The following is a 26,993-nucleotide window of genomic DNA, read 5'->3' on the forward strand; positions in this document are numbered from 1 at the left end:
ACATCATGTTGAAAGTAAACTCTTGTAGGCAGCATACAGTTGGGTCGAACCTTAATATCCATCCTAAAATCTTCATCTTTTTTTTTTTTTTTTAAACATCTTTATTGGAGTATAATTGCTTTACAATGGTATGTTAGTTTCAGCTTCACAACAAAATGAATCAGTTATATATATACATATGTTCCCATATCTCTTCCCGCTTGTGTCTCCCTCCCTCCCACCCTCCCTATCCCACCCCTCCAGGCGGTCACAAAGCACCGAGCTGATCTCCCCGTGCTATGCGGCTGCTTCCCACTAGCTATCTACCTTACGTTTGGTCTTCTTATCTTTTAGTTGGTGTGCCGAAACCACCGACGTTTAATGAAATTACTGATATATTTGGATTTAGGTCATCTATTTTATTATTTATATTTTTGTTTTCTCCCTTTGTTTTGTGTTCCTCTATTTCTCCTTTCTCTTCTGGTTTAAACTTGTTTTTAGTATTCGGTTTTATCTCTTGTGTTTCTGATCTAATCTCTTTGTATAGTTTTTTTAAGTGGTTGCTCTAGGGATTTCAATATTCATATTTAACCTTTTAGAGTCTACATAAAATATTTTACCACAGCAAGTAAAATGTAGAAACCTAACCATGGTATTATAGGTCCCTTTACCTTACTGTTTTTATGTTGCACTTAGTTATCTACAATATTGCAGCTGTCTCATACATAGAAAAACTCATCAGAAAATATTACCTTTGCTTTCAACCTATAAATAGTTTAAAAATGTAAAAAGAATTATGTGAGTCTATTCTATTTATTGATTCTGTTGCTCTTCCTTAATTCCTGATATTCCTAGATTCCTTCTGGCATCATCTCCTTTGCATGAAAGGCTCTGCTGAGATATTCTTTTAGAGTACACCTTTTGGCAACAAAATTATCTTTTTTTTCCATTACCTGAAATTGTTTTTATTTTACCTTTATTCCTGAAGGGTAATTTTTCTTTTTTTTTTTTTTTTTGGCTGGATATAGAATACTGAGTTAATAATATTCGTTTTTAGCACTTTAAAAATCGTATTCTACTTTCTTCTGGTTCCCATGTTTTCTAATAAGAAATTTATATTCATTCAAATTATCGTTCCTTTATAAGCAATGCATCATTTCTCTCTGGTTACTTTCAAGATTTTTGTCTTAGTTTTCAGCAGTTTGCTTATGAAGGAAGTATCTGGATATGGACATCTTTGGGGTTATCATGGTGCAGTTACCTGAGCTTCTTGAATCTGCAGTTTTATGTCTTTTATCAAATTTGGGAAGTTTTTATTCATAGTTTCTTCAAATGTTTTTTTCTGTACTGCACTTTTTCCTCTGCTTCCAGGATTCAGATGACCTGCTGCATTCCCACAGATGCTGAGTACTGTTAATTTTTTTCCCCATTTCTTTTCATTCTGTAGTTCAGAAAAAAAAACTTCCAATGATATATTTTTAACTTCAGTGGCACTCTGCCATCTCCATTCTGTTATTAAGCCCATCCAGTAAGTTTTTTATTTTGGTTATCTTCTTTTTTTCAGTTTTAAGATTTTTGTTTGGTTCTTCTCTATTTTCTCTATGCCTTCGCTGAGACTTTTCATCTTTCAAGAGCATTTTCCCTTATTTGTTGCATTTTTATAATCAGTGCTTTAAAGTATTTTTCAGAAAATTCCAACATCTGTGCCATCTCAGCATGGGTATCTATTAATTGTCCTTTCCCATGTGAGTTTAGATTTTCCTGACTCTTTGCATGTTAACTGACCTCAGATCATATCCTGTACATTTGAGTAATATCCTCTCTCACCTCCAACCTCTCCCTGTACATTCCACTTCTTTAGTGCATCCCTTTTCATCACTCCTACCAGAAAGCTGGGATCCTATTTATCCCATTTTGCACACATTTCCCATGATTGCACCTGCGTCCAAAGGTAAGCAACAGGAGAAATTAAGAACAGCAACAGTGGTCATCCCACCTCTTAGAATCATAGCAACTCTGATTAAGAGGAATGTTCATTTCCCTCAGAATTTTAGGCTTCTCTGGGCCCCCACTGATGCCATTGCCAATGTCACTATTGCCACATGATTGCCTGGGAATTAAAGCACTGAGAGAGAAAAGAAAAAAGAAGAGATATCTTCACTTTCTGAACATTAGGAAATTCCTTTCCTGCTTCTCTGATCAGAATTAAGGGGCTTTTCTTGGAGGTCTGTCAACTCCAATGCCCACTTCTGGACAATGGACCCAGGGCTGCATTGGAGCCAGGTCAGGACATAACAGAGCCTGACATAATTCACTGCCAGTTAGGTAGTACTTCATAATTGGGTCTTACTTGTTAATCCACCTGTACTATTTACTTTGAAGCCTCAAACAGCTGTTCTATGTATTCTGTCCATATAGATTCATTTGCTAGGAGAAACAGAGTGGAGTGAGCTTGCTCCATCTTACCCAAAAACAGAACTCTGCCTGTGTCTTTTTACATATGAATAAGTGTGATAAAAATATATGCCTAAATAAACATAAAAGAGCTCATTTAATAAATATGTTTATAAGTTTCTAAGTGAAAATAAAACATTACATTGTAGTTTAATTGCCAGCATTTTTCTTTTCTCAATGGTATAAAAATAACATTGCTTCTTACAAGCAATGGCACCTTAGAGTCAATGAAACATGGTAGAAATGAAGTACCTGGTTACATGCCTCCCATGACTCCCTAGTCACATAACAAGACCACGTTGTGGTTGATAGCTGCTTATCTAACAATGCTGTCCGCCTCATGCCAAAAGAGCAGAGACCATCTAAACCTCTAAACTTCAAAAGCAAAATTACACTGTCTCTCATTTGCATACTTAATCAGGCAAGAGTTAAGAATACTCTTCAACAGAACCCTAAATCAGATGCTTAGAGACTTAGAAAGTAACATAAAAGTCTCAGCTGGTTCACTAGGTCACAATATACCAGAGAAGACAACACTCTCAATACCAAAACCAATTAAGCATTAACTGAAGCCCATAAGGATATAAAATAGAGACAACAACTCAGAAGGTCAGCTGTCCTCTTGTGCAGGTCCCTTCAATGCTACAGCTACATACTATTAACTCCAAGTGGAAGAAGGAGAAAAGACATGGTGGACCTTCCAACAGAGGATGCTCCTCTGCCTCCGCTTATCTCTCTGTAGCAGAGAAGAACATTAACACAATTCCAACCACCTACCCCGGAGGTGCATCAAAGGACTCTTAGCATAGATATCCGGAATGCCCAAGTTTTCAACGTATCACAGCTTCATCTGCCAAACTCTTTTGAAATTTTCTCAAGTTTCAATCTAGTTGTAAGTACAATGGAATTCTTTAAGAGCTTTCAATCCCCCAGTTTAACGTGATTCGCAACCTACAACTTAGCCACCTTTGGTTAGAATATACAGTTTAACAAAATATATTCATACATAATGTGTTTTCCTAAGTGTTTAATTTCAGTGTTATTCTAACTAAAAGTCCTATATAGGAGGCATAATGTATAATCTCAAAGTTAACAAATGAGGTCAAAATCTAATTTATAATATACTCATCTTTTAGAAATTCCTCTAATTGTCCTTGAATATTAGAACTCTCGGTATACATAAAGTATCCAGTCTTACTTGAAGGGTTAGAAAACAGATGCAATTTGGAATCTTCATTTAACTTCACAAAACAGTAATATGTAAAATCTCTAACATGCACAGCTTCCTCTTTACCGTGTGATAAGCCCACTGACACATTAACAAGGAGCAAGGAATACCTAGACATATGCTTCCATCAATTAATCATGAGTAGGGACACATGAGTGCTCAGGATGGTATTTGTATTTTACAAAAAATTTTCAAACTCAGTGGTGAAGAGAGAAGTAAACCTAAATACTAGATTAGTTCTAGAAGCAAGTAGGCAAAAAATCCAAAAGTCAGTTTTCCATTTTCTTAGAAACATCTAACACGATGAATTCCATCAGGTCTCATCCACTATACTGACCTCTTGAGCCAAAATTTTTGTGTTCATAGGTAAGTAAGAAACAACTATATCAAATCCAGAAATAGTCATTTCCAAAAGATGTCAAGTCCTAAGCCATTCAAAGTGGGGGCAGTCATCTTCTATTCTCCTGTTCAGTTCACTGAATCAAAAGCCAATCTTAGAGTCTATTTTCTGTCTCACATGAACAATTTTAAAGGAGTCAAACAGAATCACCACTGTTGAGCACTGAAATCCCTATCTCAGTTTCATCTGTCGTAAGATGCCTAAGGTTTCTCTGAACACCTATCTAAAGGAAGCTCTTAGAACAGTAAGGGCAGCAGGCCGTCAAGCAAAGAGAAGCAGTCAACAAGCCATGACTACAGGACAAGTGGACAACAGGGATAGAGATTTGAGAAAGAAATACAGATCCACATTAAAAGGTCAAAGTGGTCTTTGTAAATTGGCTTCCTTCTCAACTGTACATATTCTACCTGGAGGACATCGGGAAGGCAGATTTTTTTTTAAGATGTTTTATATCAGATCTTAACCACATTTTTAAATGAGTCACTGAATACCAAATGAAGTTTCCTACCTTGCAACTGAAAATAAGAATCAGACATGTGACATCTTGTCTCCTGCACGTGTTTTTACATGTAAGGATATTACTGTTTTCCAAGAAAACGATGCAAAACTCTTTTTTTCTTTTCAAAGTATATATTCTTCCTTAGTTAAGAGAAGTAAATTTGAAGGAAATGCAATTTTCTAAGGCTAGTGACTCATCAGGATATTTATAAAATGTATTGTATTATTACTTAAAGCATAAGTGTCATGTTTGCATTTTTGTTGTTTTTTCCTACCTACATCAGAGTTAAGCCTAACTGGCTGGCTTTTGTCTGTTATTAAGTCTTATTTAACTAGTTACTTAATACCTCACTGTGACCTTAGAAGTTTCTGAACATGACAGATTTACTTGCTTATGCTTGAATTAGCATCTCACTAATGACAAATTAAGGAAATTATAAAGTTAAACAAAAAAGTGAACTCCACTTTCTTTAATCTTGACCCGAATATTTAACTTTCTAATTTACATTTTTTTTCCAGTAAGAGTCCAAGGAAAACAAATTGCTATTAAATCATATTGCAGCCTTCCTGTTCTCACTAATTAAAGCTTGATGCAAATGTCGATACAGAGTCACGTAAGATACAATGACAGGACTACTCAAGAGAGTGAAGAACAAAAAGTGTAGTATTTACAAACAAGTTATGGTATTAATGTGAAAATTTGGAAAATGAAGTATCATCGTCAATAGCCAGACACATCAAAAAATTACAGTTTCCATGTAAATCTTAGCTTTGCATTGTCCAAAAAGCATGGTTGAAAATAAAATGGCATCATCACTGGCTATTTAGCAAGAAAAACCTGATGAGTTTTTCTCATCAGAAAAGAAAAACCTAGAGTTCTACAGATGTAGAAAACTGATTTAAAGTTTCTCACCTTTTCAATTTGAGAAGATTTGAAAAGGCTATGCACTTAAAATGCCATGATTTTATGTGAAGATATTAAAGGATCACTAAAAAACAAAGGCATTAGTTTCTCCATATGCATAAAATACACACTATAACACCACGAATCTTCCTAAATCTCAGGAACACTGAATCAGCTTTATCCACATGTGATTTGATTTTATTCCTTTCAGTCAGAGACAACTGAAAAGTATATTCAGCTACTTTCAATGTATAAGCAGAAAAGAATTCAATTGCTTGCTTACTGATTTAATTCCTTTAAAAAATTGTATGAAACAAAAAAGCAGGCATATGGGGATTTATAGCTTGACTGTGCATAAATACTTGACACTGAAAGAAATCACCTGTATCAATGATGCTGAAAATAAAAATCTATTTTCAGAATAAAGTCTAAAGTTCTGAACCAATAGGCGATACGGTATTTCCAAGAAATCAATTTTCTTTAAAATAAAGTTCTTAGCAAATGGAAAACGTTACATAATGACTGGGGAAAGACATGAATTTCTATATGAACATTAATATTAACTATTTTAAGTAATATTAATTAAAGCCAGTTAAAAATGAAATGAGTATCAATGTTACCTGTTTTTTCCATTTTTATATAAGTACCATGAGGCTTTTTTACAGTACTAGCCTACTTGGGTTTGTACAATCATAACCAGGAGAGAACAAAATACAATTATTTTTAAAACACTCCAGCCAGAAAATTAAAAATATTAAAATATGTGATCAAGGATGATGGTAGAAAATAAATGCAATGTTTTATTTAGAAATCCCTTAGGGGATTTCCATCTTAGAAAATTTTAGCATACAGTATTGATCCTTTTGCCATGATATGGTCAACACAGTAAATCAAGTGTTTGGGACTGTTTGCATGGTACATGTAAATCTAGATAAAGTATGTTACTGCTGTAACCATTTTAATAGTTTGCGTAGGTCTGAGCCCACAGAGCAGGCTTGGGTGGGTTCAACCAGCTTATGTGACAAAAGTACAGTATCTCCTTGTTAAGTGGCTCTTCACAAACCTGTCAGTCAACCCAGAGTCTTGCTGCACCAATTAACCACACGACTCCCTAGAAAAGTTTATGTTTTAAATTTCACACACCGAAGCCTAAAAGAGTTAAACATTACAGAACAATGACCGAATCCAATTCTCTACCTCAGAAAAAGGAGTATTAAAAATGCTTTGTTTTACATAAGAGTAAATTTGTGACTCACTGTACATTTTTCAAAGTTGTGTGTGTGAAAGACTGTAAAAGAAATCTGAGAGTACTACTTATATACATGTTTCCTATTATTGAACAGTTCACTATAAATGGAAATCCACGTAAATATACTGACAGTAAAATAAATTAAGCTTAAAAATAAAACTTATCTAACAACATAAAATAAAAGTCAGATTTTGAGACTTGCTATAAACCATAATTTGAGGATTTTAGCATCAAAAGCTTGCCTGAAGTTAGTTACATCAAAATTCCCCTACTGAAGAGACGGACTTGAACATAAATTAAGAAGGACCTTAAAATATACATGCTGTTCCAGTGACAAGTCAATCTGGGAATACGAAAAGCTCTTACAAGTTTGGACATTTATCCTAGAAATATTTTATAGTTTGAAAAACACTTAGTAAACAAGAAAATAGTTACATCAGAATATAGTACGTTGGTCAGCAATAACTGGTATTGAAGTAAATAAAGCAGCACAGGAAAGACAACTTACAGAATACTAAGCACTCATACCACAGAGAAAACAAGTTCCATTCTAGAAGAGGAAAAGCTGTTATGGCTCAGTGAGGAATGTTAAACTCCCAGAATTTAAAAATGAAAGAAACAGTACCCAAACCATCATTTTGAAACTATTATTCTGATTTTGAATTTTAATTTTTATTCTTTCTCTAGTCTTGTCTAGAAATCTGCAGTTTCAATATTATCTGCTTTTCCCACACTCCCAGACTCTCTAGAATACTACTGTGTGCTTAGCACAGCACTAGGAGATAACATCTTCAGCATCAATTGTGTGATCATTCTTCCCAGCTGAAGACACGGTTTTAACCCAACAGAACCTGAACTGGGCAGGCTGGATTTTATAAGCCATTTGCTGTACCCACCAAAGAGAGAGATTGAATCCAGTATCCACTTCAGTGGTCAATGTGAGCAGGGACATGACTCAGAAGTGCAAAGTGGCCACGTCCCAGAATAGAGTCAGGCTTAAGGTGAAGGGAGAACGGGATTAAACTGTGGATCCTGTTCTTACTATGTGACCTAGAGGAAAGTACCTAATCTCACTAAGTTTCAGTTTTCCCACTTGCAAAATTCAGAGCAGTAATATCTATGTTAACAGCATTATACAGAACAAATGAAATAACATACAAAGTACCTGGCATGAGTGCCATGTGCTCCAAGTCCTGGTTTTAAACCTTGACGAAAGTGCATACATTCAAATATTACACCATCTCTATTTTAAGAAAGAAAAAAGATAGATATATACACTGGAGCTCAATATGCATGTGCTGGAAGCAGGTAGAGAGGTAAGGTGGGAGGGAAAGACCATCTATTCCCATAATTTATGTTCCTTAGATTCTAAAGAAAAAATACCAATAAATTTGGTTCAACTCAATGTCAGAGGATAGAAAAAAGAATAGATATTCTTTCCACCTTCACTGAATCAAATCTAAAAGAGGGTCACACCAAGTTACAGTCAATGCTGAAATCCAAAAAGTTCTTAAACGTTTTTAAAATTGTTTTCATATATAAATTTGATGGCAAACACATAGCACAGGGAGATCAGCTCGGTGCTTTGTGACCACCTAGAGGAGTGGGACAGGGAAGGTGGGAGGGAGATGCAAGAGGGAAGAGATATGGGGATATATGTATATGTATAGTTGATTCACTTTGTTATAAAGCATAAACTAACACACCATTGTAAAGCAATTATACTCCAATAAAGATGTTAAAAAAAAATTTGATGGCAAAATGAGTCCTAAGCTTGAACTGGCTAGGGGCTTTATAGTCATTCTAAATATTGAGCATAAATATTCATATACTGTAAGTTTCATTATGTGGTAACGTCCCAAATCCCACTGGTAATGTGATATAATGTATGACAAACAGCAGTAGCTTCTGAAAATACATAGTAATCAAAATGCCTAAACACATGTAGCCCAAGAATTTCAGAGAAGGGAATCTGAATAATCTCTGCTTAAGGAAAAAAGGGAGAACAGCTATATAAAGAGGTAAACTGACTAAGGTAGAAAAATTTATAATTAAGAATTAATTTTCTATCCTTCTTAGATTAGTATTTGCTTAGGACCCTTGAATATCCTATAATACAGAAACAACCACACTACTTACCTCATTGAGCTCTTGGAGAAGCAAGAGATAATCTATATAAAATGCTTTAAACAATGCCTGGCACAAAGTAAGTACCCGGTGAATGCTGTGTCATACAAGTGCCTAGAAAAATACTTCGAACATTTACATGGAAAACGCAAACAGGTGAGTAGATAGCTCAGATAGGTAGCCTGCTATATACCATACTTTATTTTAGAATTTTATTTTTAAAAATCTAAGAGTTTCCCTTTTCCTATGCCTGGAATTGTTTCTACTATGAGGCCTCAGAGACAGTATTAGTTCAAGTCATGGAGGCAGGTAGCAATCCCAGTTGAGCCAACAAACATTTGAAACTGACAGCGTGGAAAGACCTGAAGCTCTAAATACAATAAAAGCTATTATTTAGGAAAAAACATCAACTATTAAAGACTGGAGAGTAGCCTAGAAGAATGCTTCTGGAAATTAATGTACAAACTAATGAGCCAGAGTTTTTGTTAAAACGCAGATTCTGACTTAACGTGTCAGGGCCAGACATTCTGTGTTCAAGTTCTCTGGTAATCACCACACTACTGTTCTAGAAACCCAAACAGAGTAGGAAGGCACCACAGCAGTGGTCCTCAAAGGGTATGAGCAACATCAGAATCTCTTGGGAAGTTAATAGAAATGCAAATCTGAAAGAACATAAGGAGACTCTTCTCTAAATCAGCTGTTTACATCCAGACCAATTACTTTCCCTAAGAATCAAAGTAGAATACTTTTTAAATACTTGACAAGTAGCATACTAGAACATGTTACCTAAACAAAACAATTTCTCTCTGCAAACAATTTCCAAAACTAAAGCCCCCTGCAATTATACTTAAAATGTAGGCTTTTACATGATAAGAAGCCTGTTCTTGATAATACATAGGCGAAGTACTGAGATACGTAGCATCCTCACTTGAACTACCTGCCAACTTTTCACAAAATGGCTCACTTCCATTTTACCTAGGTCATGGAGATATGCGTTTATAAAGAAACCAGACTGAGTTTTAAATTTCCTTGTGCTGAGAATATAGCCAACTACAACATGGTTTAGGCAACTTCTCCAGAGTAATGTTTATACATAGCCTGGCTCATATGTAAATATATGTCAACATTTTGATTTATAGCTATAGATGATCTGTTTACATACACAGATACACATATTAAAGTACGTTAATGGTTTGAAACACAATATTCTTGAAGGACAAAAAACATGAGGATAAACTACAAATACAGAATGTTATACACAGAGAAAAGATTTCAGTTTTCTGAACGTGAAGCCAATTGATTGTTAAATAGGCTTTCCATAAAATAAAATAAAATGAAATAAGATATAAAATAAAATAAAAACTGTTGCCCTCACAATTCCCATTCAGTATTTCTTTCAACTTCAATCAACATCTGAATTTACAAGGTCACTTCTCAGTCACTATCTGAGTACATCGTTCTGTTCGTAACATATTTTTGAAGGAGTAAATTACAAATAGATTGTAAAGCACCACACTTGCTTAGGCATTGGGGGTGGACCCCTCTGATTTTGGCTAGGACCATGTATACATACAACAGTGGTGATGTCAGGAGACATTTGATGGTCAGAGCAGGGGAGGGGAGGGAGGGAAGAGTGCTTCTGGTATCTAGTGAGTAGGCAACTTTTAGGATGCACAAAACAGTCCCCAGAGCAAAGAATTACCTGGCCTAAGATGCCAATAGTACCAAGGTTAAGAAACTGTGATTTGAACTGTGGAGGTTGCAAAAGTACAGAGTGAATGTCCCTTGTGCATCATCATTACATTTCTAGCACGGTGTCAAGCACAGTAATACATATTTGTTGATTATGAAATAAAGTACTTCTGTGTAGCTGAGATCTTAGAGTCAGAGATGAAAAGAATGAGAAAGGGGTTATTACATATATAATATCTAAAATTACAAAACAAAATTGCAGTCATTGTCAGAACTAAAAGGAATTAAAAATCATTCAGCCCAATTTCTCTATTTCAGAAAATTTTTTTTCTCATGCAAAAGATGCTGTCTAATGTACTGATATGGCAGTGTTGGGAGGGGGTAGACAGTCCTCTGAATAAATAAAAACAAAATATAATATATTTATAAATTAAAATATCAGTTTTCACTTCTAATAGTGTCAATGTCACCTACGTTTCTCAAATTAATAAAGTATTTCCTTTATAAAAGCTAAAACCAATGTTACATAAATCATAATAAGTGATACTTCAAAGCAGGAAACAAAATATATGTAATTATTTCTCAAACAAACAACTCACAGACCTCCGTGGCCTACAGCATTTATACTTCTGAGAATTCTGGGCTTTAAAATGTCATGAGAAATTCTCACCTGGCTTACATTTTTGAAACATAGGAACTGACAGTCATAAGGCCAAACATACCCTTAATAATCGATTCAGCTGCATACAGATCTCGTTTGTAGGTCACCTAGAGGACAGATAAACTTCATTAGACTTAACAGAGTAGGAAGGAATGTGAAAGCAATAAAATTATGCCCCCAAGGAAATTCTTGATTTTGGAGAAACTATAAACACATAATACTGACAATTTTTAAATTACAACACATCAGTTTATTCAGAAAAAATATATATTGTTTCTACAAATGGTTGAAGATTTGTTTTTAAATCTTTAAGTAAATTGAGACGTTATGTGGCAGTGGTTACCAAAGTCTTATTAATATAAGTATTATATCAAAGAAAATGTGGTAGCATTTAAATAAAAGTATTAGAATTACTGTTTAATAGTAGGTTTTATGTTGGAAGGAAAGAAGGAAAAGTATATATTAAAAAAAATTACCAAATTGCATTTTCAGTTGAAATGAGATACTTCTGAAAGACCAATTCACATTGAGGGTCTTCATTCTGAATTGAGTTTATCTGTATACTTCCAGATAAGGTTCACCTTTTTAAGATTTTTATTAATACATAACTGATTGAAAGAGCCTGGAGGGTACCACCATGTATATAAGAACAATCATGATCTTTGCTTAAGAACATACAGCCTCCTTGCAATAACCTATTCCTTGTAATATACCCTGCATGGTCCTATAGCAGATAGTTCCCAGAGTACATCCAGTGAGCTCAGGTACAGAACATGTCAAGTGCATGGCACTGCAGAATCACTTTTCCTACATCACAGAACTGAAGAACATAGTAAATAATCAAATATGTTAATAAGTACTATAAGGTCTTAGGAGCTTATCGTTCAGATGATTATGATGCAAATGGTCTAAAAACCCACTTTGAGAAATACTCACTAATTAATACCCTTCCATGTCTATAATTTGGACTATTTTCCTCCAGATTATATCCTAACTAAACTTGTACAGAAACTTTGTTCAGGTAAGTGGCTCAGGGCACTTCTACCCAAAATAGGTTTCCCTGCTATGCCTGTATCCTGGCAGGTAACCCTGGTCCAAAACTATACCTTACAATCCAGAACTAATGTAGCAGCTAACCTGTAAGACAGATGGAAATTTCCTCAAGCACTCAACCAATCTATTAAAATCAAATATGACATTGTTAAATTATGTCTAAAACAAGCACATGTGAACCAAAACTAGTACTATAGTTACTGACCCAAAATGCAGTTCTCTTATCTGGGGAAATAAATAGAAAACAGACACTTAAAGCTTCAGACTATGCATTTTACCAAATTAAAGAATGTATTGATCTCATTCACTCATTCAATAAATATTTATCAAATAACTACCATGTTGTACATCCTGTTCTAAGGACTGGAATAGAGCAATGAAAACAGTGAGCAAAACTCAACCTGCAGAAACAACATTTTAGAGGATAAATTTCTTTTATAAGAATTGAATAAAACACATTTGTTTCGGGCTTCCCTGGTAGCACAGTGGTTGGGAATCTGCCTGCCAATGGGAATCCACCTGCCAATGCAGGGGACACGGTTTTGAGCCCTGGTCCGGGAAGTTCCCACATGCCACGGGGCAACTAAGTCCGCAAGCCACAAGTACTGAAGCCCGTGCTCCGCAAAAAAAGAAGCCACTGCAATGAGAAGCCCAAGCACCGCAAGGAAGAGTAGCCCCCGCTCTCGGCAACTGGAGAAAGCCCACGCACAGCAACGAAGACCCAACGCAGCCATAAATAAATATATATATATATTTATTTTACCAAATAAAGACAAGACAAGGCTGCGGAGCTCAAGACAGACAGGAAGCAGAGACCCTCAAGGCCTAGAGCAGAGCCCCATGGGGGCTTCGGGGGCAATAGAAAAGGCTGGAAAATCAGGGCTCCCACAACACAAACCCACACACGCACCTGTGGTAGAGGCCTCCAGTCATGTCAGTTACATCCACTCTTTCTTTTAAATGCCTCTGAACACCTTCTAACCCCCGGCGTTCGGACAGGCAATGGGGACACAGCTACCTCTCGTGGTATTAAATATTAATATTAAATATTAAAAAAACACATTTGTTTCCATGAAAACCCAAAGTTAACTAGATATCTGAAATCATCACTCAATATTTGCAATTTAAGTGAGAAAAGCCTTTTTTTCCTATAACTGTCTGCTATGTAAGGTAAACTCAAATCAGAAATTAACAGGAAGATGCCTAATTACCATACCTGATTTTTTATTCCTTCCTGCTTTCTTTGAGAGATAAAACCGCATTCCAAATTTAAATAGAATAATTGTGAAAGTACCTTATTCTTTTTTCCAAATAAATCTATCTTAACAATGGGTTTTTTTAATGAAAAAAACTTGGTCTCAAATACTAAAATGATTTTTCTAGCATATTTGCAAGACAACATTTTTGCATTGGAATCAGTCTTATGAATAAAATACATGAATTATTACCTAAAGGTCCTTTCTACACTAATATTAAATAAGTAATTGTATAAGCAAGAAAGACATCAAAATGTGAATTGTGCCCTCTGCAGTGAAAGCGCAGAGTCCCAACCGCTGGACCGCCAGGGAACTCCCCTAAAATTCATCGTTTTGCCTACATTTTCTTGTTGGCTGTGGATACATACTATACACAGATTAAAGTTTTTGATGTTTATTTAATATTTTCTTCATAAAGCCTTATCGAAAACCTCAACTATACTTCTCAACAAACACTGATTTAAGGAAAATAAACTACAAACTATTTCTGACAAACTTATAAAGTACTGTGTTGAAAAACAGCCTTCTGTTTTTCTAAATAAAACAGCTGCCATATTTCAAAGGGAAGAGGACTGAAAATGTTTTAATTCTGAATTGATGACTCTTTCTATCAAGCTTTTACAGTAATATGGAGTGTCCTTTCCTTATTTTTAATTTTATGAAAAGTTTAATAATCAGTTTTGAGATTGATTTTCTTCTGTAAGCATGATCTGCAGGTTTTCTTTGACCTTGCATAATACCTCAGTACGGAAAACAGTTACTTAAAAAAAAAAAACATCAGCCCTAGTGATAGAAGAGCCTCAATCCTCTGATTCACTGGTTTTCACACTGTGCTCCTCAGAGCTCAGGGGCCACCGGAAGACCAGTGTGGAAGCTCTGCACAGCTGACGCTCAGAGCCCCACATCTGCTACTCACCTAGTTTAGCTCAGTTTTTGCCTGTTTTGTTTCACTGTGCTTCTGTGCAGTATTTCATCTAAGTATTTAGCTTTAAAAATATTTATGTTCAGTGGAAGAGAAGCCTGAAACTGAGAGCCACAGAGATAGTTGCCTTTAACTCCTAGGCCAGAGCACTCTCAGCTACCTCAAGGTGAGCTCCACAGGACACTATGGTACCTGCTCTGTCTTGCTCCGTGTTGACAATATGGTATATTAAAGAGACTTCTCAGAGCCAAGTCCACTTGGCCACCATCTTACATAAATCAGACTACACTTAATGTTCTTCCATCTTTCACCTCATAAGAAAATAAGTATGTACTCCAATAGTTAGAATAAAGCCAGAAAATCTTAAATTTCGAAGACAGATACAAATTTAGATTTGGATGGGGATATTATATTGATTTCCAGTTCATCAATTATGTCTATCTAGAAAATGTTCTTTCCTCTAGACTGGATAACTAGATGAAAACCTCTGAAAAGACACAATTTCACCACATTGGTTTTTTTTGTTGTTTTTTTTTTTTTGCGGTACGCGGGCCTCTCACTGTTGTGGCCTCTCCCGTTGTGGAGCACAGGCTCCGGACGCGCAGGCTCAGCGGCCATGGCTCACGGGCCCAGCCCTCCGTGGCATGTGGGATCTTCCCGGACTGGGGCATGAACCCGCATCCCCTGCATCCGCAGGCGGACTCTCAACCACTGCGCCACCAGGGAAGCCCCACATTGTATCTTTGAGGTTAAAAAGAAAAAAGTGAGACTATTTTCTTTTGTTTTTAACAAAGATGCTAGAACACGTGAATCTAAAACAAGTAATTCCCATCAAAAGAAATCCTCAAAAGTCAGTCATTCCAATAATGTTGTGATGACACATCAACGTCTTCTAAAGAAGCATTTTCAGACAATGGAATAGTTAAATTTCTTCAATAAATTATGAATCTTTTATGCCTTGAAGACTGTTTTAACACTTAGAAACAAGAAGTTTGTTCAATTAGGTCTGTGTAGTATAGTAAGTGACCAACTCTTTATATTGGGACAAAAATATGGTACAACTATAAATTAAAGGAATGGAGACTAAATCTAGTCTCCTCATATAGACTAGATGAAATTTCACTAAAATAAGAGTATGTTCAGTAAGGGCTGGCTAGGCACAACCACTCAGGCAGAGCTTCAGAGCCAACCCCTATTCTCAGGAGTCGGTCCTGTATTCTTCTGTGGTTGGTCGCTCTTAGGGAGGGGAAAGGAGGGAGAAGAAGGGGGTTTTGCTCATTCTCAAGGATGTCCTCTACCCTGCATGGTGATCTGAAAAAACTGATGTTTCCTCTAAACCCAGAGGAGCTACTGCAGGAAGGCTGGCCTCAACCGTAAATGCTGACTTTTTGCATTTACTTCTATTTTTTTAAAAAAGTATGGTGCTTCCCTGGTGGCGCAGTGGTTGAGAATCAGTCTGTCGATGCAGGGGACACGGGTCTGTGCCCCGGTCCGGGAGGATCCCACATGCCACGGAACGGCTGGGCCTGTGAGCCATGGCCGCTGAGCCTGCGCGTCCTGTGCTCCACAACGGGAGAGGCCACAACAGGTGAGAGGCCCGCGTACCGCAAAAAAAAATAATAATAAAATAAATAAATAAATAAAAATTAAAAAGTATGTAAAATATAAAATAGTCCTCCTGGGATTTCTGGCAGCAGATGAAATAACAGTCCTACATGTGGTCATGAGAAATTTCTAGTCATTCTTCCCAGCACCAGGGGTGAACTCCCTCACTTTCTGAGGGGTAGGGGAAGGTGTCCTGGCTCTGTATTTCAGAATCCTCCTTTGCCTTATTGTTTTGTGGTAGTGAAAATTCTCTTGAAATGTGCACTCTCTTCACTGTGCACTCTTCACTGTGTCAGATTTCTGAATCATGTTCCAGGTATTTGGCCTGCCACCCAAGTTCAATGCCAGTTTTAGCATAATTGTACTAAATCTTCTTTCAACTCTGAGTTGTAAAAAGTTGTAGCATTGTTGGAATTAGTATTGAATTAGAACACTTATTTCAATATGCAGATTCCATTGCTTTGGTTTAAACAGCAATGGTAATACTCTTTATCCATGCAAAATAAAACCGTAAAATTAAGTTAAAAGCTTATGCTAAAGACAACTCATGCAGTATCATCAAAAAGCTAAATAGGGCTAAACGAACAGCCAGTAAATATCAAAAATAGTTTTTAAAGGTAGAGGATGATGAGACAGGAGGCAGAAGAGGGAAGTAGGGAACCTGAAACAACTACATCATTTGCACTCAAGATAACTTCCCCTCAATCACAGAAGAAATTTGACACCTTAAAAAGACCTCAAAACTGCAATTTGAAAGACTTTTTGCCCAATTCACTGCATTACATGCCCTTTTAGAATCCAAGACCCTGGTAAGGCACATCATTATTCAAACATTCTAAGAGCAGGGCTTCCCCACTCCGGCCCAGTTCGGAAAGTGATACTATGAAAATGATCCCTCTGGGCCTAACAGGATATCACCCTTTGGCACGTGTATTAGTTTCCTAGGGCTGACATAACAATGTACCACAAACTGGACATCTTCAAAAAGGAACATATCCTCTCACCGTACTGGAGGCTAGAAGTGTGAAATCCAGGTATCAGCAGGGCCACTGCCCACTCCGAAGGCTTTAGAGAAGAATCCTTCCCCACCTCTTCCTAGTCTCCTGGGGTTGCCAGCGACCCCTCACTTTCCTTTACTTGTCGATGCATCACTCCAATTTCTATCTCTATTGTCGTTGGCATTCTCCACCTATCTGTATGTGAATCTTTTCTCCTATTCTTACAGATCCGATTTAGGGACTCTTCTTTACCAACCTGACCTCATCTTAACTTGATTATATCTGCAAACCCTCTTTTCAAACAAGAGTGTTTATTCCCAAGTGCCAGGGGCTAGGACTTGAACATATCTTCTGTGGCGGGATGCAGTTCAACCCGCAACAGCATTATGAAATGACTCAGGAGGAGAATGAATAGAAGCACTTGGAAAGGCCAACCGCAGTTCAGTGCCCTGACATTTGTCGCACATAAAAGGGAAGCAGAGCGCCAAGATGTAAGGACTAAAACCGTGATACTGTATTGCAGGTGGAAGCACTGCAATGTGAGATTTCACTCAAAAATACTGAAATACATTTGTGTAACACAGAGTGTAAAATTCAAAGAAGAGCAGTGTGCTGCTATCCTTTCACCTGCAGACCTGAGGGTACTTTACAAGTTTAAAGAAGGCTCAGAATACCCACAAGAAGTAGATACTCACACAGCCTAAAACATCAGCAATGAGGCCAAAGAGTGCTGACATGTTAGTAGCAATAAAATGTCTTGAATTTTTTTTTTTTTTCAACATAGTCTGCAAATTAAGTCAAGCAGGTCTATGGTGACATGGGTCAGGATCTTTAACAAAATACCTAATTGGTTACTATCAAAATCCTCCCAATTGATATGTATATCACCATCTGAGCCATATATAGAAAAGGAGAAACAAAATGAATAAAAGGTTTGCCTTCTAGGTTGATGATATTTGGATATTCTTAAAAGAGCAATAAGACTGCATTAATTTACTCTACCAGGCAATAATTCAGGCATATCAATATTTTGTAATCTTAGAACAATTTAGGTATGTATGAGAAAATCTTAGCATGCAGCAAGGCCCACCACGTGACTTACAAAATACCTAATCAACACATAGGGCTTTTTGTTTTCTTTTTATGTCAATGAGGAAGTATGCTTTTAGATTCATATAATCTCAGAATTAGGATGAATGTTTTCTAACCAGATTTAGAGGGATGCTTTATAAAGATTTCATCCAACATTTCAAAAGCAGCAATACTTATTCAAAGCTATGATATGACCCTACAATTCTATTTCAGAATACACTGCTCAATTCAACCTATTTCTACCCAATCAAACACAGGAGAGTCACGCTGTAAAGCACTCCTGCTGCAACAGGAAGCTGAACTATGATCGTGCAACAACCACTTCATTCCTCCTAAAGAAAGAAGTTTGCCATAAAGGCAGTCAAACCTTACCACAGGAAAGAGCACAGTTCCTCTTAGGAGGAGGTGAGTGGTTCTAGCCACCAACCCCACTGGGTCAAAACTGGCAGATATGTGTTTCAACCCAGTTAAGTTGGAGCTACCACCCCAAGGCCTGTGAGGAAACGTTGTTATTTTGGAAAGCAGAGTTGCACTCTCAATCCAGTTGAAGGTAAGGCTACAGAGTAAAAGATTATATGTAAAGAACACACACAAAAATTGTGAATAAAAGAATCTTATTGGCTAAAATGGAATTTGTTTGAATAAATTATCCCAGCGTGAGTTTTCTTGCAACCGAGCAATAGAAATGATACCATATTTGATGGTTCAGAAAACCTAGTGAGACTCAACACCTTTTATGTATGCATATACACACACACCTTTATTCCTGGAAATACTGTTTCAATATGAAACCAAATATTTTTATACTTCTCTATCTTCTAAAGCACCTGGAAATTGTCTGTACTTGTAGACAATACGTCTTCAGGAATGACACACCAAAACAGAGCTAAGTACCAACTCCCTTACCTTCCAGAGGTCAGGAGATCCTTCTATAAGTTTGGCTTTGATGTGACAGTATTTTAGAGCCAAATGCAAACACTCAGTTCCAAATTCCAGGTCATAGTCACTACACTGTGTAGGAAGAAAAAAGAATTAACAAGTTGAAATATAATTTTAAATAAACTAATCTTTTAATTTCATAATCAACTGTACATGGAAAAGAGCCCAGAAAACTCGCAAACTCTTTAATTAGCTACTGATTAATCAGGTACATTAATCTTCCCCATGCCCTAAAAGCCAAATGAAACAAATAGAAAACAGGAATGTTGCAATCAGAAGAGTTTTTAACTTCCTGAATAGTCTCATGTGTCAAATAAATATAATACTTCATTTCCTTTGCTCAAAAACTACATTTCCAAACACATTTGTGAAATGCCTCAAGGTACGACCAAGGATTACCGTATCAGACTTGATTTAACAAATATAGGTATCCATAAAACTCCAACCCCTTATCTCATATTTATACCGCTTTCTTATTAATTGGTATTTTAAATATCAATATATCCTTTTTAGAGGATATATTTTGATTCTGAACATGGCAATATTTCAGTCTTATATCATTATGAGAAAAAATTTAAACGCCCATTAGATTTTAGTAAAATATAAGTAACATTTTTTAGCATTTTAAGCAGAACCATCAAAAATGACCAACACAATATAATTCAGCTGAGTAACAGTCACTAAGTACCTATCAAGTCCAAGGTTTGTATTAAGGACCAGAATAAAAAGACAAATGAAACATGTTTTGTGGCCTCAAGGAACTCAAGTCTAGAAAAGGAGGTTGATCTATACCAAATATTTTATAACAGAATGTGATATGGAGCAATAGAGGAATATTTATAAGTAGACCAGGAGATAAAATACTTAATTCTACATGAGGGTATCAGGGAAGGCCCATCAGAGGAAACGGTCTCTGATCTCATTCCAAAGACTGAATAAAACTCAAGCATAGGGAAACCCTTCAGGCAAAAAGTGCCAAACAAAGATATAGACGTTGCAGACATCTGCTGGATTTGCATTTTACAAAGAGCATATCCGTATAAGACAGACTGCAGGAAGACAACAAATACGAATATGACATTTAGCACCCTTTGCCAATCTTTATTGTACTTGAGATTACAAAATGCCAAATTTTAATGATTTATGAAGTTAATGTACAAGAAAATATAACCATCAAGTATACCCAGAGTCCCAAATTAATCAGAACAGTCTCAGCTTAAACTTTCTATACTGATATACTACCTGACATTTATTAAACATTTTCATCTCTAATATAGTATTATCAGCAGTTGTTACATTCAAATACATTAAGTTTTGGTAAACCTCTACATTCTACTTTCAACGTCTGCACAGGCTCATCTAGTAGTATGCAAGTGAGACCAACCTACAGTAAAAAAAAGAGTTCTCTCCTAACACACTGTTAAATCCCAGAGATGACTAGCAATAACCCTTTTCCTGCCTCTTTCCAGATGCAAGATATTGAACACATGCATGGACAGCCTTAAAAGCGCTCACAAAGTGCATACTAAGAGGAACCCACAGGAACAGCTACTTCCTTTGTATCTCAGGGATGAGAATTACTTGATGCTGTGCTCCTGCCACTCACGTGATGTACCAGCCAACATGGCAACAGCTTACAAACTGCATGAAGTCTTCAGGATTCCAATCAACAGAGCCAACAGGAAATAAGGAAAATGATGGATCAGGTACTTATGAAATATATACTAGAAACAGATACTGAGCCATCCTGGCAGAAATAGTCTGAAGCTGTTATTCACTGTATAGATTAATATTACAACTATTTACAGGGTTTTTGGTAATTTTTTTTGCATTAAACCTTGCTTCTACAGTTACCTCAAAAAAAAAGCATGCTTAATGACTAATTAAATTCTGAATGTGTTTCTTAAGAACATGGATGACGATTTCCACTTCTGCCTAGGATACAGAAAGCTGACAATGATGCTCATTTCAGAACAAAAGAAAAAAGCAGACAAACTCCAAAAGCAGAACTTTTCCTCAAAACATCAGAGCTGAGGTCACAGGATGACCAAATACCCCTAAATCTAAGAAAAGGCATGCCTCCCCCCAAAAGGGAGCGAGTGCCATACAGGCAGGTAAGAAGCAATCACCTAAAAATTCCAACGAACTGTCAAACACTGAGTGGAGGAAACTAGGAGAATGTAGAGCCTCTGGGAATCACAGCCGCAACAGGAGTGTATACCCACCCGCAGGGTCTTCTTCAGCAACCTGTTACTGGGTGCTCATGAAGAGGTGTAACAGTATTTCAAAGTGACTGTGAGTTTAAACTCAAGGTAATCACTGAACAAATGTTTTAGAGTAAGAAGTCAATAGTGATAAGAGGGAATCATAAAATGAGAAATTAATACAAAGGCAGGCAGAAAGAAAGAAAAGGAACAAAAATAAATCACCCAGCAAGATGGTAGGTTTTAATCAAGTAAGTTAATTAATGTGTAACTACACAAAGTATCGACATTATCCAGCATGGGGGCCATAGTGCTATCACTGATCACATGAAAAACACACAAATACATAGGTGTGGAGAACCCTCTGCCTCCCTAAACTTGGAGCCCAAAATAGTGTTAACAATGTTCTCCTCAGGCAGAAGCCCTTAGCACACTATTGTCAGAGGTCCCCACAGACACTGCCAACCCCAGTCACCTTACAGTGAACCTCACAATCAACAGGCCCACTTATAAAATCCACAAGTCCAACCAGTCTCCAACATACACACATGAGCAAAAAACCCAGATTTAACTGAAACCCAAGGTAAAACTAAAATGAAAGATAAGGTGAAAAAGGCAAAAAGTAAAGTATTTCGTAGGAGCTAGAAACTATACAGTTAATAAAGACTTAATAACCCCAGAATAACAGTGTCTATACTCATAAAATAAGGATAATATTTAAGAGGATAATAGTTAGAAGGGTGGAAAACAGAAAAAGATAATAGATGACTCAACCACAAAGTCCAATATGTTAAAAAAAAAAAAAAAAAAAAAAATCAGGGACTTCCCTGCTGGTACATTGGTTAAGAAACCGCCTGCCAAGGAAACTTACACAAGCCTCTTAGATAGCCTCATCCACCAGAGGGCAGACAGCAGAAGCAAGAAGAACTACAATCCTGCAGCCTGTGGAACAAAAACCACATTCACAGAAAGACAGACAAGATGAAAAGGCAGATGGCTATGTACCAGATGAAGGAACAAAATAAAACCCCAAAAAAACAACTAAATAAAGTGGAGATAGGCAACCTTCCAGAAAAAAAATTCAGAATGATAGTGAAGATGATCCAGGACCTCGGAAAAATAATGGAGTCAAAGATCAAGAAGATGCAAGAAATGTTTAACGAAGACCGAGAATTAAAGAACAGACAAACAGGGCTTCCCTGGTGGCACAGTGGTTGAGAGTCCGCCTGCCGATGCAGACGACACGGGTTCGTGCCCCGGTCCGGGAAGATCCCACATGCCGCGGAGCGGCTGGGCCCGTGAGCCATGGCCGCTGAGCCTGCGCGTCCGGAGCCTGAGCTCCGTAACAGGAGAGGCCACAACAGTGAGAGGCACGCGTACCACAAAAAAAAAAAAAAAAAAAAAAGCTGCCAGAAGCTATTCAGTAATATCTAATGGTTGTGTAGAGTTCTATTTTCTCTGTAGTGTGGGTAGCTCTGAAAATGTGTACAACCTTCTCCTTCTACTTTCCCTTACACCTAGTTTGCATTAAGAAAAATGGAAGAAAAATTAGCAGTGAAATTGGAACAATAAAGGTAGAAGATGAACAAAGTTTTAAAGTATATTATTCTCAATTTTGACAATTACAAACATGGATATTCTCTTCCCGTTTTGATTTGTTCTGTAAATCACACATAGTTGAAGTTACTTTTTTTTTAATTAATTTTTTTCTTTTTTTTTTTTTTTGGTATGCGGGCCTCTCACTGTTGTGGCCTCTCCCGTTGCGGAGCACAGGCTCCGGACGCGCAGGCTCAGTGGCCATGGCTCACGGGCCCAGCCGCTCCACAACATGTGGGACCTTCCCAGACCGGGGCACGAACCTGTGTCCCCTGCATCGGCAGGCGGACTCTCAACCACTGCGCCACAAGGGAAGCCCAGTTGAAGCTTTTTTGTTATGTGTATATTGTTTTCCTGTCTTCTCTACATAGTGGTTAAGTGACTAACATCAAATAAATAGTTTATGATACACCTCTCACACTGTTCGGTCAGTCTCCGTGGACCATCACCCTATAGTTAACCTCCTGCCCAGCCCTTTCTCCTGTACCATCCTCTGTTATGCTTCAGTTCACTCCAACTCATTACCTAATAGGCTCTTCACCTCCTATATTTGAAGGAATACCTATTGCTCACCAGCATCCTCAACTGGTTTCTACTGCTTTTCCCAACCATCACTAGTAAGTGGTTCAAAGGCAGGGTACGAAGGCAGGATTAACATTCCAGATCCCTACTGCTCTTCTTCCATGCAAAACACTCTTTCCTTCCAAAATGCGGGCCATCTGGACAATGTTCCAACCTTCATAACACTATCATCTCTCACTACTTCATAGGCTCTGCAGTTTCAGGCACATGGGATCAGTCTTCCTTTTTACTCCAATTACTGACATTATACTAGCTGAATTCAAGGTCCATGTGCACAAACTTTAAATACTCTAGCCATTTCCTTGACATTTATCTTCACTTGAACAACTAATTTCTGTTTTGGGGAACTTGATGTTTACCTTTATCTGTGACTCCTCTGAAACTTTTCATTCCATAATCCAGTCTGACTGGAAGATCTAACCATCATTTCTCTTACTCTCCTCTCACAATGAAGTTGCCCTTTTCCCTGAATGAGGCATCCAATCCTATAAAACCTCTATTTGCTCTTGATTAGGAAATGTTCGCTTTCTTAGACTGCCCTTCATCAACCAAGAGACTATGGTGGAAGGCATGAAAAATGTCATTACTAGCACCCCAACTGCTTTGATCTCTTGTCCATCCGCTAGATTTCCTTTATAAACTCCAACTACAAAATCATGTCATCTATTCTATTTTCTAAATTTTTAGTTCATACATTTCAGTTATCAAGCTACATAGTTCAAAGAACCAAATATCTCTATAAGATTTGTTATGAAAAAGTCAACCTCACCCCCTTCACCCTACTTTGTCTTCTCCAGAGGCGATCATTTTTCCTTCTTTCAATTGACTCTTCTAACATTCATTTCCATGTGTAGCAGTCAACTATCAGTGAGTAACAAATGTACATATGATCTCAGTGGCACACAGCAATACACTTCTTTCTCATGAACAGCTGTGGGACAGCCGAGATGACTGTGCTCTAAAGCTGCAGGACTGTAGGTTGGCTGTGGCAGTTCTGATCTGTGGGTCTCACACTGCAGGCCACCATGGAGGGGCAGCCACGAGAGTATGCCTTCATTAAGGCAACAGATGCACCAAAGGGCAAGCCCAACAGCACAAGCACATTTACGCCTCTGCCTATATCACATCTGCTAAAATCCCAAAGCAAGTTAAGAGACCAAATCCAGAATCAAGGAGCAGAGAAATATACTTCACTTACCAGGAGGCCATAGTAAGGGTACAAAAGCAGAACACTGTCAGGCCTGAGCAATTGCAATTAAATAGTTTACCGTCACACCATCTCTCTAAATAACATACTTGTAATGCTGCCTCTTTATTTTCTGAGTTGGCCATCATATATGGAAGAACTTTGTCTTCTCTCCTCCCAACATCACCACAATACACACCAACAATTCCCATTCCCCATGCCTTCAATATCCTAATTTTGGTTAAATCAATGTGTGTCTACATTACTGACTATGTAAACATTACTCATAGCTAGGTTATATATTATAATTCCTTTCCTGCACAAGTCTTTGTTTTTCCTGGAATTAGAACTTCTCTTTTGTTTCAAGTGTTTGGTTTTCTACATACTTACGACTCATTCAACAGCAAACAGCTATTTGTCTAGATCTACTCTCAAGATATTCACACACATAAGGCATTTCACCAACTTTATATCCCTGAAGAAGTCACTTTTGAAGTCTTCTGACCTTTTTCAACATGGACTGGTTGTTGTCCTCTGACAGTGACACACAGCTATCATCCTGAAAATGCCCTATACCATGATCCTGGGGATACTCTTCATCTTTCTCCTATCATGAATCTCCACTATCCCATGTAATCTTTTTGAATGACACTCTCCTTTCTGTGGAACACATCCTCTAATAGCTTTCTGAGAAAGGGAATATAAGAGGTAAGTTTTAAAAACACTTTTTGCTGCATTATTTCTTTGATATTTCCTTCTCTCAATTTTCTCTTTCAGAAAGTTTTGTTACTGAATATTGATTTTATTTGATTGGACTTCTAATTTTCTTTTCTTTCCTATATGCCATCTTTTTATCCTTTATGGGAAAGTTCCTCAGATTTATTTTTAACCCCAGATCTTTTTTATCCTCTGAACTTTTTTTTTTTTTTTGAGCATTCTGATCTTAATTCATGTTGGGAATGAACTTTTATCTCTGTAATGATATTTTTAAAAGTTTTCCTTTCTCGGGCTTCCCTGGCGGCGCAGTGGTTGAGAGTCCGCCTGCCGATGCAGGGGACACGGGTTCGTGCCCCGGTTCGGGAAGATCCCACATGCCGCGGAGCGGCTGGGCCCGTGAGCCATGGCCGCTGAGCCTGCGCGTCCGGAGCCTGTGCTCCACAACGGGAGAGGCCACAACAGTGAGAGGCCCGCGTATCGCAAAAAAAAAAAAAAAAAAGTTTTCCTTTTTCTACATATTCACTGCTTCCTCATATTAGGCTTTTGTGTTTGTTTTGGTTTCTATCTTCCACAGTAAAGTGCATTCTTCACGTGGGATGGTAAACTTGTCAGCTTATATTTAAGAGTGGAAGATTAAAAAGCTATTAAGCAATGAGTGCAGGGGTGGGGTTTTTGAACGGTGAGCTTCACTATACGGAGATGGGGAACCTCTGAGGTTAGTACTCTTAGGTCTGTCTTCTTCGACTAGACATATTACTCAAATAAAACACTTCCGGGCTTCCCTGGTGGCGCGGTGGTTGAGAGTCCGCCTGCCGATGCAGGGGACACGGGTTCATGCCCTGGTTCGGGAAGATCCCACATGCCGCGCAGCGGCTGGGCCCGTGAGCCATGGCCGCTGAGCCTGTGCGTCCAGAACCTGTGCTCCGCAACGGGAGAGGCCACGGCAGTGAGAGGCCCGCGTACCACAAAAATAAATAAATAAATAAAACACTTCCAATCTCCAGCCAAGACAGAAAGCCAAGCCGCCAGGATGTTGGCTGCTGAGTGGGAGAAGAGACCATGGGCTTCTCACATTGGGCAGGCAATGTGCACATGGTCTGTTAGTCACCGTTTGGGGCAAGGCACTCCTTCCCTCAACTGCACCCAGTGTTCTCTCCAGACGGAGGAAGGATTCCACCCCCACCTGTCTCTGTGGTGGTGGTGGTGGGGGGGGGGAATCATAGAGTAGAGAAGGTGATTTAGAGATCAGACTATTTTTAAAATATGTTCTGGCAAAGCCTCCTTATTTTGTCCCCCTTCACTCAGTTCTAGGAGTATCTGGTGCTACCTGAACTTTTGGGGAATTCTATTGTAGTCAATTTTACTTCTTAGCTTTCCCTACAACTCTCTTATAATTCAGCCTTCTCAAATCGACTGCATCAGTTACTACTTATTCACCTGTTTTCTGGTTATTTATTTGTTTGCCATCACCACCTCTCATTCTCCTTATTTCTGTGGGTTCATGTTGGTTTTAATCCCTTGCTAAGTGGATTTAGTGAGGTTTGAGTAGTGAACAAAACTAGATACATGTTCAGTTGGTTATCTTTACCCAGAAACAGGTAAGTAATTCCAAATTGTCATCCACAAAGGTGGCTTCAGTTTATATTCCCAT

At 37.7% G+C, this 26,993-nt stretch overlaps 1 protein-coding gene across 3 annotated transcripts in view; it reads right to left on the reverse strand.

The window, feature by feature from the left end:
• The window catches only part of CRPPA (CDP-L-ribitol pyrophosphorylase A), a gene marked incomplete at its 5' end in the record, with an annotated part of 305,540 nt that overhangs the window by 192,820 nt on the left and 85,727 nt on the right, over window positions 1–26,993 (reverse strand). For all 3 annotated transcript variants that reach the window (XM_082662257.1, XM_082662256.1, XM_082662255.1), the window contains 2 exons: window positions 11,254–11,299; window positions 19,025–19,129. In XM_082662257.1, coding sequence (XP_082518383.1) covers window positions 11,254–11,299; window positions 19,025–19,129 — 151 coding nt within the window. The remainder of the gene's footprint in view (window positions 1–11,253; window positions 11,300–19,024; window positions 19,130–26,993) is intronic.

Source organism: Grampus griseus (assembly GCF_964374135.1).
Source record: "Grampus griseus genome assembly, chromosome: 9".
Taxonomy (NCBI): domain Eukaryota; kingdom Metazoa; phylum Chordata; class Mammalia; order Artiodactyla; family Delphinidae; genus Grampus; species Grampus griseus.